The sequence below is a fragment of the Ciconia boyciana genome, chromosome 27, assembly GCF_034638445.1.
Source record: "Ciconia boyciana chromosome 27, ASM3463844v1, whole genome shotgun sequence".
NCBI classification, from domain to species: Eukaryota; Metazoa; Chordata; class Aves; order Ciconiiformes; family Ciconiidae; genus Ciconia; species Ciconia boyciana.
The window spans coordinates 154,074-169,499 of NC_132960.1; the positions used below are offsets into that span (position 1 = coordinate 154,074).

The 15,426-nt window shown below is 52.3% G+C and overlaps 1 protein-coding gene across 25 annotated transcripts in view; it reads left to right on the forward strand.

Moving 5' to 3' along the window:
• Nucleotides 1–15,426, forward strand: part of R3HDM2 (R3H domain containing 2) — a 62,062-nt gene that overhangs the window by 42,526 nt on the left and 4,110 nt on the right. For 11 of the 25 annotated variants that reach the window (XM_072847109.1, XM_072847110.1, XM_072847120.1 and 8 more), the window contains 12 exons: nucleotides 124–264; nucleotides 655–763; nucleotides 1,954–2,049; nucleotides 3,577–3,608; nucleotides 3,707–3,760; nucleotides 6,193–6,425; nucleotides 9,382–9,599; nucleotides 12,449–12,745; nucleotides 13,308–13,434; nucleotides 13,862–14,097; nucleotides 14,518–14,672; nucleotides 15,002–15,102. In XM_072847109.1, coding sequence (XP_072703210.1) covers nucleotides 124–264; nucleotides 655–763; nucleotides 1,954–2,049; nucleotides 3,577–3,608; nucleotides 3,707–3,760; nucleotides 6,193–6,425; nucleotides 9,382–9,599; nucleotides 12,449–12,745; nucleotides 13,308–13,434; nucleotides 13,862–14,097; nucleotides 14,518–14,672; nucleotides 15,002–15,102 — 1,799 coding nt within the window. The remainder of the gene's footprint in view (nucleotides 1–123; nucleotides 265–654; nucleotides 764–1,953; nucleotides 2,050–3,576; nucleotides 3,609–3,706; nucleotides 3,761–6,192; nucleotides 6,426–9,381; nucleotides 9,600–12,448; nucleotides 12,746–13,307; nucleotides 13,435–13,861; nucleotides 14,098–14,517; nucleotides 14,673–15,001; nucleotides 15,103–15,426) is intronic. The other 14 variants (XM_072847100.1, XM_072847102.1, XM_072847104.1 and 11 more) reach the window with 14 other exon arrangements.

Sequence of the window (15,426 nt, forward strand, 5' to 3'; positions counted from 1 at the left end):
TGGAATAGGTGGCATGGCCTGATCTGGGATCTGGTTAAGGCATCTCTGGCCTTGATCTCTCTTTCCGTGTCAGATTATAATTCAAGGCCTTCTAAAGTCTAATGCTTTCTCCCCTCTTCTCAGCAATCAGTTTAAGAAGTTCCCTCAGATGACCTCATACCATAGGATGCTGCTGCACCGGGTAGCTGCCTACTTCGGCATGGACCATAACGTTGACCAAACCGGGAAGGCGGTCATTATCAACAAGACCAGTAACACACGAATGTAAGCGGGAGGGAGGGAGAACAACTGGGCTGGCATCCCCTTCCCTTCCCTGCATGGTGCTACATGACCCCCAGACACAGAGCCCTGGCATGGTCCAGACCAGGATGGATTCCAAACCACATTTTTTTGCCTCCATAAGAAGGGCAGGTCCCCCCTCTAGAAAAGGAGAATCCTTCACTTCCAGTCCTAAGTGTATGTACTTGCAAGCCCTTCCTAGCTCTCTTTAGTTCTCAGAGAAGGGGCAGGAGCTTTTGTTCCCATCAGACAGAGAAGAGATTTAACACAACAAACATCTTTGCACACCCCCTCACTCCCTGCAAAGCAGTGGTTTTATGAAGACAGTTCTATGCCCATTTTTGCCCTTCTGACAAGGGCTGGTTCTTCCTGCAGCCCTGAGCAGAGGTTCTCTGAGCACATCAAAGATGAGAAGAATGCAGAGTTCCCGCAGAGGTTTATCCTAAAACGAGATGATACCAGCATGGACCGAGATGATAATCAGGTAAGGGGTGGCAATGGGGTATCTGCATACTTTGTGAAAGTCAAATGCGACTTTTCTAAGAGGAGAACAACTCTAAATTTTCTTGGGTTTCCTGCAGTAACCTTCTTTAATAGAAGCTTCCACCTCACCCAAGCAGCAGCATCTAGATATATCATGAAAACTTTACAAAATACTGTGGAAACGCATGAAGAATTTGTGTGGGTTCTATGGGGGGTACTTTCCTGTACCCTGAATATGGACTGGTGGCTGGGCCAGGCTTTAAGGTGAAGCTCTTTGCTAAGGTTTGCTTGGAAATGCCCCAGAGCTGAGTTTTGCCAAGGATCTCTCCCACCCCTCCCTGGGGCTTGCAGCGAGTCAAGCTGTGAAGTCATCAGGACCTCGCAGTGCTGCTGGAAGGAAACCATCAGCAAAATGAAACAGTTTGAGCTCAGCAGCATTGCCAGTCATCGGAACTAAAAAACCCTCCTGAATCTCTGGCTGCCTTCGGGCTGTCACAGGTGGCACCACACCCGTAACACAGAGCTAGCTTGTTCATCTGTGGCTGTTTTCCCAGCCTGTGTCAGACAGAATCTTGAACGTCAAAAATGGGGCAAGAGACAGGAGACCTCTTCACCAGGGATCTCGTGCTCTTTGCTCTTGTAGCTCCCATCTTTACATCGCCCCAGCATACCATTATCCCTTGCTTTGGGTCATGTTTCTGAACTTAAGTCATCAGGATGGGGAGCTGGTCATTGCAATCAGTAGCAGTTTCTGGTTTCCCCATGGTGGCACTCTGCAGGTGATGCAGCTACCCACAAAGCAGAGAATCCAAGACTGAGCAGGAGTTTGCTGTGTTGGCATATGTTCCAAAGAGTGGCCTTTAGCTTTTGACCCCTGGGAACAGGCTGTCTTTCAGAAGCACATGGTGATATTCCTGATCTGTCCTTTCCGAATCAGGCAGAGTTCAGGCAGAGTGGTTGTGCTTGATCCAGGAGGTGGAGTGCACTAAGACCTCCAGGATGTTCATCCCTAGACATAGGTGTCCAGAAGGTAGGTTCAAAGGCAGAGGGTGTGTCATTGCATCCAGGCATCATGCACACACTCGGTAATCCACATCCACTTACACTGCTACATAAAAATATCAGCAGCTGACTGCGCCCCCTGCTCCCATTGGCAACTGCTGACCCGCTGAGATGTGTTTGTCCCTTCAGATCAGACTCCCCTTGCAGGATGGGAGAAGGAGCAAATCTATAGAAGAGCGAGAGGAAGAGTATCAGCGGGTCAGGGAGCGGATATTTGCACGAGAGGTAAGCTTGGATGGCTCACTTGCCAGGTACCCTCCTGGAACTTTGTGGCAGAAGGTGTCCTTGCGTATACTAAGAGGTCAGATCTCGTCATTGCCTTTTCTACAAATTTCCCAGTGTTCTTGGTATCTACCATTGAATTCCAGCTCCTAACAAAGATGTCTAAGACATTGAGATAGAGGAGCCACACCTCCACTCCCCAGTCTGCTCCTTCCCTAAATTGCATGTTTAAGGGGGCAATAGATGTGTGGGGACTGACAGAGGAGGCAGTTTTGCTCCTTGCTGCCCAGCAAGTTTATAAGCTTATGCAGTGGCATTTCTGGGATGACTCGCAAATCAATCGATGAACCTGAAAGGAGCAGCAGCTGTCTCCCCCAGCTTCTCTCCAGTGCTGCAGCTTCAACCTCCTGACCAAGAAGTGCTGGCCTTGGAGTATCAGGCAGGGCTCTGTACCTTTACAGGATTAATCTGGGCAGTACATTTATTGTCTTTCTTACAAACTGTCCAGCTTGGTTATTGCTTCTTTGAGTTCTCTGCTCCCTACGTGGAACTAGTCTGAGCCGGAGCTGTGTTCCTTGCTCACGTCTGGCTCAGAGGGGCTGCTGTGCTCTGCTATGTTGAGTCCTGTCTGCCAGCTGGAGGCAGCTCTCCCTGCTGTGCCAAGTGGCAAATGATGGAATCGGGGACGATTCCAAGTGCCCATCTGCCATGGATCATGTTCAAAGTCCAGCTCCTTGCCTGCTGCTTTTGAGTGTCTTGGGGATGACGCCTTTCATTTGTCCTAATGGGAATTGCCATGTGCCTGCCCAAGGAGGATGTTAAGGCAACCACTGTGCTCGGTCCCTAGTCAAGTCGCCAGGCTTCAGCTAATGACTCTCCAGCCAGTTGTGATCATGGACTTGTCTTACATACCCAGGCCCAAAGCCATCCAGTCACATTAGTAAGCAGCTCTGCCGGTAGTCCTGGAATGGACCAGGTGCTGTCCCATGTTAGCACAACACTGAGTGGGCATGTACTTACCCTTGCTCTGTGTTCATGGGCTGAGCCAGTGCTTTGCATCTGACTTCCAGAGGCAGGGGTTACTATCGCAGGGTGGGCTGGGCTAGCTTTGAGCCCTCTGCCTGGTTTTCATGGCTCTGATAATTGTGCCTGCATTTAGCAAATAAGGACCCTTGTATGTCTGGCCTTGATTGTTCCATTGACAAAGCTACCATCAAAGCTGCCTTAGAGCAATGAAGTAGGGAGTTGAGGACTCAGATTTGCAAACTCTTGAGAGATCTGAGGGTTGCAGGTATCGGGAGAAGTTCCTAATGGGCCTGGATGGAGAGCCAAATGGGACTGGTGTGCAGAAGGCTCAGCAAGACTCCTGAGCGACTATGTAACTGGTGCACAACACAAACTGCGTCTGAGTCCCATACTATTAGTGCTTTGCTCCTCTTTGCTTTGAAATTGCCTGAGTTTGTTGCTTTCAAAGTTACTAAGTCTCCCTTTTCATTTCTTCCCATCTCCATGTCTTTTCCCTGCTTCCAGACTGGCCAGAATGGATATCTCACCGACAGCAGGTTAGTACTGCTTAGCAGACACTATTTGTATCTCTGGCTTTCTCTACGGAGGACTGCATGACTCTATAATGATGCTTTTTTCTGATGTTAACCGACAGAATCTCCAAAGAAGGCTTTTCTTCTAGTTCTCACAAACGGAGGCAGATTTTTAGGTATCTCTGTGTGACTTATTTTGTACATTGTCCTGCTGAGTAAGTTTGCCCCATGCATGGCTGCTTGTGAAGTTATTGAAGTTGTATTTTTTGCAACATCAATTTCTGAGTCCTTTTTTGCTGATTCATCAGTTAAAATGGAGGGGTGGAAGGTGGGGATGGCAGGGAGGAATAGAGAAGCCAGAGGATTCCAGCAGTTTTCAAACCATTCCACCTCTTGTTTCCCAAAAGGATAGGAAAGCCCCTGCCCTTACAGTGCCAGGATCAGCATCCAGATAAGGTGGGGTTGTCTCTAATCCCTGATTATAAAGGCTGGATTACTTAATGGTGGCAATGAAGTGTCTCAGGCTTCCATTTCAACCAGAGTGTGCTGCAGGGGGCACTGGGAACATGTTTGAGCAGCATTTTCTTATTAAGTAGTTTTCCTGTGGATGAAAGGGCCGGAAGGATGGAGTTAGCCTGACGAATCACCTTGCACAGACCCCTGCTGCAGGAGGCTGCTGAAGGTATGAGGATAAAGAACAGGATAAAAATGGAGAGACCCTCATGCCTGTTGTCCTCTCGTTTAATAGCCGAAGCTCTAGAGATGAAGCATCTCTGTGTATGAACAGGACAGGAGGATCTAAGCAAGTGTAGGAACAGCTTTGGCCCTCTCCTCAGTCCATCACATGGCTCAGGCTGTCCTTGGAGGGACACTGTTGTGGAAAATCAGGTGTCCTCAGCACAGTTACAGGGACTGTGTCCTGGAGTCTGCCTATGGCAGTGGTGTTCAAGTCAGGGTATAGTTTTCAGATCAGCGGTGGGGCTGTAGTAAAACTCAACTAGCAAGTGGCAAAAAAACCATTGCTGATGTGATTGCAGCTTTAGGAGCTGAGCTGCAGCCAGGGCTGCGCTAGGAGCTTTTCTGACTGTTGTGCCCAGTCCCTAAAGAGCTTGGTTAACCTGCTGGCTTTGTTTTTTGGTTCCCATAGTGGGGAGAGGGAGCATATGTGGGCCTCGGGACCATTTTGAGCTTTGGCCAGAGAGAGACAAGCTCTTGAGGAGATTGGGGTTCCCTCAGTGGTGGTGCTGGAGATGATGTCTCTGTGAATTCCAGAGACATACCACCCTCAAAGCCTGGCATTCAGAGCAATACAGCTCTCTGTTTCACTTGCTTGGAAGTTCTTCATTAATGCTGCTGAAGCACAGATCTGATTGCAGAGAGCTCTCTGCTGATGGACACACTTGGAAACAGGCTGTAGTAAGGCTAATGGAGAGAAAGGCATGGCTGAAGCTGCTAGGGCAGTGCACTCAAGAGAGTGTGCCTGGAGTTTGGAGAGCATTTGTAGAAAAAGCAGAACTGTTATGCTGCTGGGTTAGAGGTAATCAGCTTGAGAGGGGTCTGGGTTCTCAGGGAACCAGAGCTTTGCAGCTGAGCCAGAACAGAGGCCATGACATGCCCCTTCCCGGCACACACAAACACTACCGCCATCTCTCTGAACATCCCCAGGAGCAGCCTTCAGAGTTTAGGTTGGAGAGAGTCCAAGAGCTTGACAATGATGCTTGTCAGGTCAACTGTAATTTGGAGTTTGAGGCTGCATAGTCCAGTTCCTTCACCTCTTTAGGGATATAACCATTGTACTGGTTTTCCAAGAGACGTATTTTCTTTGGCTCTCACATGCTCCCAGCAGCCCAGGACATCACCTCAGAAGTTCCTTCCACACCTATCTTTTCCCTTCCACAACTGCGTGGAGCTGCTGCCAGGCTCAGCCTGCAGCGTTATATGAGCATCTCTTCCAGTGTTGCCTTCCTCACCAATTGTTGCCAGTGAAGGCCCAGGAACCCATTACTGTGCTTATGCTCCTTAGCTGGGCTGATAAACCAGGCTCACTGCTTGGGATGTTTTGTTGATACTCCATAAAGTCCTGCTGTGGCCAGACCTGGCCTGGGGCTAAGGGAGGGTGATCAGTGGGAGCACAGCTCTGAGCGTAGCAATATCCCAGCATGTAGCTGTTCCAGCTGGGCAGAAAGCCTTACCAGGGCTGGTGTGGAAAGTGGTCTCACGAGATCTCAATCAGCCTTGTCTCAAGGCCTCTGTTAAAAGCTCCCTGTTCTGAGACAAGGAGGGCTTTAGCAAGGGATCATGCTCTGACCCTGCTGGCATCTCTTCCAGGCTGGGATCTGGCTAGGGAAAAGGGCCAGGAGCCAGCTCTCAACACATGCCAAGGAAGATCAGCAGTGTCTGGTTCTTCACAGTGCATGCCCAAGAAAGCTGTGACCCAGGGTGTGTGTTTGCTGTCAGATCCCTATACAAAGTGCCAACATGCTGTGTCACAGAGCCAGCTGCTGGAGGGGCTCACCGCCCCGGTGTGGCGGTACTGATGCAGCACCCGCAGGTCCTGCTGCTGCCCCTTTCCACTGGAGGTACAGTCTAACTCCTCCGGTCTCTGCAGGGGCAACCGGGACAGTTTGAACCGGGCCTCAGGCAGCCGCCAGAGCAGCACAGAGAGTGAAATAAAGTCGCTGGACCCTCGGCCGTGGAGCAGCACAGACTCAGATGGCTCCATCCGCAACCTGCGACCACCTGTTACCAAAGCCAGCAGCTTCAGTGGCATCTCCATCCTGACACGGGGGGACAGCATCGGGACTAGCAAAGGCAGCACTGCCAGCAGAACGTCCCGGGCAGGTACTGTACTGTTTCCCCTGCGCACCTTCTGCCATAGGGCCCCTAGCAGACATAGTCTTCGGGCTGGGGGACTGGGGCTCATGACGCTCTGGTCAGGGACTCTGGCTAAAATGGGACATGGCTAGCATCGTCTGAATGTGTTCAGTACCTGGGCAGGGATATGCCTGTTGGTTCATCATCTGCTTTTTCAATACTCACCATCAGATCTTCCTTGCCTTTAGCAGAGTTATCTAAGACAAAGGACGTTGTTTAGTCCCATACCCTAGAACTCAAGCTACCAATTTTCTGTTGTTCTCTCTCCCCTGCTGTGCTGCAAGTTATGTTGCCATTCCTTTCTGCTCCTCAGAATCCCTCACAGCCCTAAGGAGACTTAGTCAGGGTGAACCATCTGGCAGTTTTCCTTGCTTTCCAACAAAGGAGGTCCAGGGAAGGGTGTCACCAATTAGTCTATCTCATCAGACACACAGTCTATCTCATCAGACAAAGACTGCCTTAATTGGTATCTGCCTACGATGTTCTCTCAGAATGATTCACTATACTCCTGAGAGCAAACATAACAGCAGGGAACTGGGCCTGCAGCTCTTCAAGAGCTGTTGAATACAGCTCAAGGTTTCAGGAGCACCAAAGGGAATTAGGATCACAAGTCTCTTCGCCTGCTTCAGATCAGTTCTTCCTTTTCCATCTAGGCAACCCAAAGGGTTGCCCATGCACGGAGAAAGTTATTGTGGGGCATCACTGGTAATCTCTTACTGACAACAGCTTCCTGAGAGGATGTGCGCTGCACTTGGCAGGGCACCAGCCCTTCTATCAGTGGGGAGCAGAGTCCTTTATTTTCAACTTACTGCTTGGGAAAGGCATTTGTGGAAGAGACAGCACAGGCAGCGCAGCACAGCTCTCGTTTTAATGGTCCGGTGATAACTGAGGAGCCATATGGTAGCTGGTTACAACTGCTGTGCAGTATCAATGAGCAAAATCCAGTGTTGTCTCACTGTCTAGCTTCCTCCGTTCTCACTGGTAGGCAGCAGGTCCCAAAATGCTTGAGAGCTGTCATTTTCCTGGGGAGGGGAGGCAGACTGGTGCTTGTGGGGGATTAGACTGCTCCACAAGAATCCTTTCAAATAAAAGGGATGGATCTAAAAGGCAGCCAGGCTGCTGTTCTAGCACCCAGGCTGGCTTTGAAAACCACACATTCATCTTGCGGTTTGAAGGTGCCTACATCATCTCTTGGGACCTTGTTCCCCTTGTGCTCAGGGCTGCACTCTGATTACTGCAGCCACCTCCAGGACTGATTCATCAACTGATGGGAGCAGTTATTTGAAGATCTGTCCTAGCCATGTGCAAAGCAGAGCAAGAGAGGATCTGCTTTTTTGCTCTTTCTGTATTTTTCCTCCAGGTCTCCCCTGGGAACAGAAGCCAATTGCTCTCCAGGCTTTATATATAATGGCGAGTGATTAGAAATGTCGGGGGGGGGGGGGGGCAGGGAAGGAAAGGAATTTTCACTTGTTGCGGGGGGGTGGGGGGGGTGGGGGGAACCCACCACCTTGCATATCCTCATGTTTATTCTGTGGGGGAGGAAGTGCTTAAGACTCTGTGGCTGTTTTCCCATCCCAGCATTCAGCCTCTGGGCAACTGTCAGCAAGATATTTCCTTCTTTGCACCATGTGGCTGATGATACAGACCTCCTTAGCAGAATGCCTGAAGATTAGCTGTTGAAATGCAGTAGATCAGAGGCAGAATTAGTTAAATAGCAGCTACTGGGCATCAAGCAATAGTTTCACAGCCCTTTTATTTCTGGAAGTAAGACTGAAATACTGAGGAGAGCACTTCCCAGCTGAGTGCCCTGCAGCATGTATCGCACTCCTTCCTAACAATTTTTCCTACCATAGGAAGGAATTGCTTTCAGCCTGCCACCCCCTAGCCTTTTACTGAAAAGATGTGCATGTGCTGGGACTATATGTCCATAAAATAGGATTCCCTCGCTCCCCTCTCTGTTCTGGTCAAGCACTCGAACAGATCATGACAACATATTAGTGTCCAAGCTGGGGCCGTGCCTAGCTGCTGAACTGAGCTGTGACTGGGAACAGCTCTCCACCTTCTTTCCACAGACTGGTTTATGGTACTGAGCTGACATGAGTGTATCTGGCAGCTCCCTCCTTTGGTAATCTCTGCTTCATGCTGGGGTGGAGAGCTCTCCACCAGGCAGGTGCTGCTGTTAACAGCCAGATTCCTCTTCCCAGCAGAAGGCCCATGGCATTTATAGAAGGCCCTGACTTGTGCCTGGTGCTTTCCAAACGAGAGAGAGGGCACATCCCTCCGAAGAATCAGTTGCAACACAGATTTGTTTTTACTACCCTGTGCCAGTCCTGCCAGCACCTGCACCAAGCATGCACTGTTCTCTGGGCAGAGGCCAGCTAGATTCATCATATGAGCCTGGCCTTGGCCTTTTAATTTCCTGCAGTTCTGAGTAGTGTTGAAGGTTTACACAAACAGCAACTACCTGAGAGCTGTGGGTGGGGACCGCTGTGTAGGCTGTTCACTTGGAGTGAGGGTGCTAGGTTGGGATCAGGGAAGAGAACACACTCTTGGGAATAACAGCTGTACAACTCGTGGCCATAGTCTGGAACAAGAATTGCATCCTGGTCTTCCCTGTGTGGGGCAGGGCATGCACGGGTCAGGGGGAGAAGAAGATGCTGTGACCAGCTGTGGAGGGTCAGTGTGTGTACATGGACATGGAGAGGAGAGAGGTACAATCACTTGGAGTCCTGAGGGTGTCAACACCTTGGTTTGCCGTGAAGCAGAGGCAAACTAGTGACTTAGCCTGCAGCCTGCTCACTCTGTCCCCCATGGAAGCTCCCATGTGGACAGCAGAGAACGCAATCTGGCTGCAGTACAGGAGGTAGTGACAGGATCTATCCCCTGCCCTCCCCATCAATGAATTGATGTTTTTCTCTCCCAGGTACCAACCCTGCCATGCCTTTCTCTGTTCAAGGTTTGGTACTAGGTGCCCCTGAAGCATGCAGCCAATCCCCTTCTTCACAGCCCAGCCGTGGCCTCCTACCCTGCACAGCCCAGCAGCCTCAACCGCAGCCACCCCAACAGCCACCACCGCAGCCCCAAGGACTTCCACCTGCAGCCCAGCAGCAGCCAGCCATGAGTAACCACATGATATCCCAGGTGAGTTGCTGCACAGTATCCAGGGCTCAGTAAGCTCCTTGGGCACACAGATGGGAAGTAGAAGCAGAGCCAGTGTACACCCAGGGTGCTGTGGACTCAGCACTTGCCCAGTGGATTTTGGGTGTCCTCACACCTGCTGCCTGTTATTGGCAGAGAGCAGGAAAAGTTTGGGAGCCTTGCTGTGCCTGAATATGATGCTGTGCGACATCTCAACTTGCCAGCTTCTTCTGTATCTGCTCGGGCCAGTGGCCCTCCTGGCAAGGGACCTGTAGCCCTTTGCTGAGTGGCAGGGTTATGTTCTGGAGCCAGTTGTCCTCCTGGTGAGGGACTGTCACAAATAGTGGTTGGGTTTGAGCTCCCCAGTGCTGAAATCCCATGGCTGGTCACCTGATGTCCTGGGGAGAGGCAGACCTGGAACTGTGCCTGGGTATATTCTCCAGACCCTCCCCAAGTTAAACTCGAGTGATGTTCCACAGCCTGCAGGGCTATTTCTGAGGATGGAGCCCTCTGGAAGGCACTCGTGGCTGTCATTCCTACATACTTTGTTCTGCTCCTGAGGCTGTAAAAAACCACAGCACAAGAGCTGCCCCTGTATCACTGCAGGACTGGGGAAGGGGTGGGAGCCAGCCCCGGTGGGCACGTTCAGAGAGCAAAGCTGCCTCGTGTTCAGTGGGTGCAGAGCTGTGCGGTGTGTGTGGGAAGTATCCTCAGTACCTTCCCATCCTGCCCTATTCAGAGCAGCATGTCAGTGCTGGACCTCAGCCTGCCTATGAGTTTTATAGGGATCCTTTCTGGTGCATCATCTCATACTTACGATGTCTCCTACATCAAAGAACTGCAAGTTACACTGGAGGTTTTCAAGATGCGACTGGACGGGGAAGGTGCTAGATAATCTTATCTAGGCTCCCTTTCCCATGAAAGGTTGGACCAGATGATCTTCCGAGGTCCCTTCCAACCTGGGCTGTTCTATGATTCTAAGTGTTTTCAGTGGGCTGGGATGGGAGGACGAAACAAGCCTCCTCGAACAGCTTTTACTGCAGATAACATGAACAGCTCCTTGCTGTCTGTTGCCATCTGTATGAGGATGGGGGGAGCTTGTAGTTTTTGGGGCCTGGACTGGCTCCAGGGTTGTGGATCTGTTTGCAGAGGATACTGAGACTCAAGGGAAACATCTCAGTTCTACAGATGAGATGTCTCCCTGAGGTAGCCAGGGTCCAGCACTAAGGCTAGCAGGAGTGTCTCTTTGGAGCTGTAGCATGGCATGGGACAGATCATAGTGCCCTGGGTGTGGGAGGTTTGAACACACAGCAGGCTTCTGGAGCTTGTGCAGGACCACTGTGTCTTGCTGGGATTCTATTTTGTATCTTCTTACTGTCTGGCTGTTCTAATGGTTTAGGTCCTGGAAAAACTTTTTTCATGTGTTTGACTGTTGGTGAAAGGTCTGAAAATGTACTGTCCCCCATGTGTGTGCACCTTCTGTTTCACCAAAGGTCAAAGTGATCAAGTGATCAAAAAAACAATCCAGTGCTGACCATCACAGGTTTGGTGCCCAAAGCACAGTATGTGGTGCTTGAGTTGGGTGTTGTCATAAACAGGCATCAGCAGGTCCTCCCAGTGACAAAATGAGAGGGGCCCCCACAGAAGGCAAGAGCAAAGAAAAGACATTACCAGCAGGAAAGGCCAAGAAGCACTGCAGAGAGAGCTGGGAGTCAATGCCACACACAAGTGGGCAGTGGAGTGGGAGAGACGGAAAGGTTGTGCTGGGGGGAAGTGGCTCTCCTGCTGCTGTTGGCCGTAGCTGGCCTTTGTGAACTTGTGTCACTGTTCGTGCCAGGCAAGAGCTGCTTTGCGGACATGGTCAGCCTTATCAGCTTTCACAAAGCAACCGGCCAGGCTGTGTGTCTTCACAGAGAGAGGAATGCTCCCCCATTCTGGTCTCCATGCTTTCCAACCCTCTGCAATGCCCTCCTCTGTGTGTTTGCAATTGGCTCAGTTGACTAACCTTGTTGTTCCTTCTTTCTCTCCTTCCTCCTATCCTTCCTTCCCCTGCCCCCTCCCCCTTTCCCACCCAAATCTCTCTCCTCCACTCCCTTCTCTGCTGGTCTTAGCCGGTCCCAGCGCTGCAGCCTGTTCAGTATTCTCCAAGCTCCTGCCCCCAAGTCCTCTTGCCAGTCTCTCCACCCCAGCAGTACAACTTGGTATAAACCCCATTTCCTCTTCTGCACTGTCTCTGTTGTACTCACGTGCTGTGTTTGTGTTGTATGAGCTTTTGTTAATCAGGTATGTTGAGGACACTGCACCCAGTGGGTTTGGGATTCATGGAGGCTCTGCGCTGCAGCAGGGTCAAGGCAGTGGGATGCCTGAGGCTGTGGGACCCACCAGGGCTGGGCACTGCTGGAGTGGCTGACCTTGGAAAGAGCCTGGGGAAGAGCAAGTGCCAACCCCAGAGCTCAACCAGGAAGTGACGCCTGTGCCCAGCACTGGAGTCCAGGGACCATGGGTGCCCTGTGTTCTCAGTCAGCCCCTGTGTTGTCTCCTCCGGGTCTTTTGGGAATGGCGCGCCCCATGGGACATGGCTTCTGGGTTGGGGCCACCCCTGCCTGTGTGGGGCCCTGCATGTCACCAGTGTCCACTGAGCATTCGGGCCTCCCCAGCAGTTCACATGCCCCTACCCCCTGTCCTGCAGAATGCTCTTGATCTGTGGCTCGTTTCTGGGGACCTTTTTCGGGTGAGCTCCTCCACACAGAGTAGGGAGAAGGGGTCTGCAATCTACTCAGCAGAGCTATGTCCTCCATGCAGTTGTCCTACATGCTGTCCTCCTCCATCCTTTCCACTTATCCCCAATGCAGGCCGACGAACTCAGCAACCCATTTGGGCAGATCAGCCTCAGCCGACAGGGCTCTACCGAGGCACCGGATCCTTCCTCAGCTATGTTCCAGTCATCCCTCATCTCCCAGCATCCTCAGCAGACAGGATTCATCATGGCAACCCCTGGGCAGCCCATTCCCACCTCCAACTACTCTGCCTCAGGGCACACAGCCCCCACGCAGCAGGTGCTGCAGCCCCAGGGCTACATTCAGCCTCCCCAGCAAGTAAGGACATGTGCAAGCCTGGAGGGGATGTGCACCTCGGCCCAAAGCTATCAGGCAAGGGGCTGCTGGGGAGCAGTCCAGAGAACAGTTCCTTGAGAGTGGGTCCCCTCTTTTTCTGCTGCTCATTTGTGATGGATCAATACACAGGGGTCCAAGCTCTGGGTCAGCACACACCCTTACTAGGCACAGGATGATCTCTGCCCCCTTGTCCCTCTGAGCTCACAAGGCACTTATCTGGGGATCCTTCTGGCCATTCCTGGCTCATAGTGTTGGGGGAGGGACAGTGACCAGATTCAGGGCTGACACCTCTAAGCTCTCTTTGGGGTCCTACAGGGCATTATGACCTCTAGGATTGTTCCCCTGAGCTGTGATGAGAATTGTGCCTACTGTGCTCTTGCACTACTGTGCTGGGAAAGGCTTGGATGTGGAGGCTGGGAGGAGCGGGAAGGGGCTGCGGTTCCCTGAGGAGCTATCATCTAGCCAGAGCCAAAGCCCTGGTTGGTTTCCTTCGGCAGAAGCCAGGCCAGGTGAGAGAGAAAACTGGTCCTGGGGGACCAGCTTTCTTGGTCCCGCTCCCTCTTGTATTCTCATCACCATGTTTTCTTGATTCTGATAGATTCAGGTTTCTTACTACCCTCCTGGGCAGTACCCGAACTCCAGCCAGCAATACCGATCTCTCAGTCACCCAGTGGCCTACAGCTCCCAGCGCACTCAGCAGCTCCCCCAGCAGTCCCAGCAGCCTGGTAAGGGGGCGTAGAAGAGGGGAGGGGGCATGTTTCCCTTTCCTGGCACTCCTGTTGGCTCTTAAGGATCTCCCATGCACTGTCTGGGGCTAGGCTGCTCTTCCCTGTCTCCCACTCTTTGCTGGACTTGCTGACTATAGAGTGCCTCTTGACTGTGCAAAGGAAAGTTGAAACTTGGCCTGGCTGCAAAGGCTGTTTTAGACTTTTCCCTTCCTCTCAGCATGTAGCGTGCACTGAGGTGCCGCAAAGTGGATTTAAAGCCAGGAGCTTCCTTCAGGTCTTTTTACATCTGCCATAAGGGAAGCCCTTTTCCCACTCTTTAGCAAGAGATGGGGGCAAAGCAGGATTTGAGCCCTCGTGTGCCAAGTCTCGGGCTGTCTCCTGTGGCCAGCTGGGAAGCTGCTCCATTTAAACCCTGTTCTGACAGGTTTACAGCCAATGATGTCCAACCAGCAGCAAACATACCAAGGCGTAATGGGAGTGCAGCAGGCACAGCCCCCTGGGCTCCTCAACAGCCAGAGGAACAGCATGGGGGGCCAGATGCAGAGTATGATGGGAGTGCAGCAGGCGCAGCCCCCTGGCCTTCTCAGTAGCCAGAGGAGTGGTATGGGGAGCCAGATGCAAGGCCTGATGGTCCAGTACACTCCACTGCCTTCGTACCAGGTAGGCATCAGTTGCTCTCCAACGAGGGGCTGCTGGGGAGGGGACCTCAGCTGTGCAGGCCTTGCAGGAAGTGCCCTGTTCCTGTGCCTGAGTGATGGAGCCGGAGGTGGAGACTTACTCACCTTGAGAAGGTAGTGCATACTTGCCAGCTTGGGGAGGGCATGTCCACGTTTGAATCGGTGTGGGACATGTCTTGAGAAGGGGGACTGAGAGTGGCTGGTCCCTTCGCCATTGTGTTTGCAGAAGAGCTGGGAGGGGCTGCCTGTGCCTGGGCAAGATTGCTCTGGGCTGCAGTAGACAATCATCTGGCATCTCTTCTACCTTGTACGGACCTCACTGGTGTCTCTTTGGGGCCAGCTCTCCCTGCTCCTGCTCTGTTACCTGTCATTCCACAGGGCTGCTTCTTTCCTCCCTGCACAGGTTCCCGTGGCCAATGAGTCCCAGAGTGTGGTCCAGCAGCCCTTCCAGCAGCCAGTGCTTGTACCAGCCAGCCAGTCTGTTCAGGGGGGGCTTCAGGCTGGAGGGGTACCCATCTACTATAGCGTCATCCCAACTGCCCAGCAGAATGGCACCAGGTAAAGCTGCTGTATCTCTGGCCTGCCTTGGGGAGAAAGGGGTCCTGCTGCCCTACTGAAAGGGCATAGCATCCTACTCCTGAAGCTAGAGGGGTGGCTGGGCATTGTAGATGCTGGTCACCTCTTGAGCTTGCCCAATCCTAGCTCCCATAGTCAGCGCTTTCTGGACACAGCTGTCCTGCAGCATGCGGTGCTTCCTGTGCTCCTCCAGAGGCAGCTGTGTTTCCAGCCATCTGAAGTCCTGAGGGAGCTGGTGGTTTGCCTGCACAGATGGGCAGGGTGTTTCTCCCCATCCCCAGCACCTCACCAGAGCACTCTCTGCTTCACAGCCCTTCGGTGGGGTTCCTTCAGCCACCTGGCTCTGAACAGTATCAGATGCCACAGTCCCCGTCACCCTGCAGCCCACCACAGATGCAGCAGCAGTATTCAGGTAAGAGGGGCCACCGGTCAGGGTTGGCACTGATTCTGCACAGATTGGATCAGGTTTTGTAGGGGCTGCAGTGAACAGAGCTGTCAATTCACAGCCAAGTCTGGCAGCATCTGTGCAGTGGGTTTCCTTAGTCTTACCCATCCCACGGCCCGCTGGGAATTATCAGGACGTGGCACAGCAACTTTGCTCCAGGCTGGTGCTGGCCTGTGCCTGGCATCTCCTTGCCGTGGTGGGCAGGCAGGGTAGGAGCGGGTAGAGGGAGCTGCCGTGGGCTGCGGACTCCCTCTGCTGGCAACGCGGCTTAGTGTCACCAGGGCAGCTCGT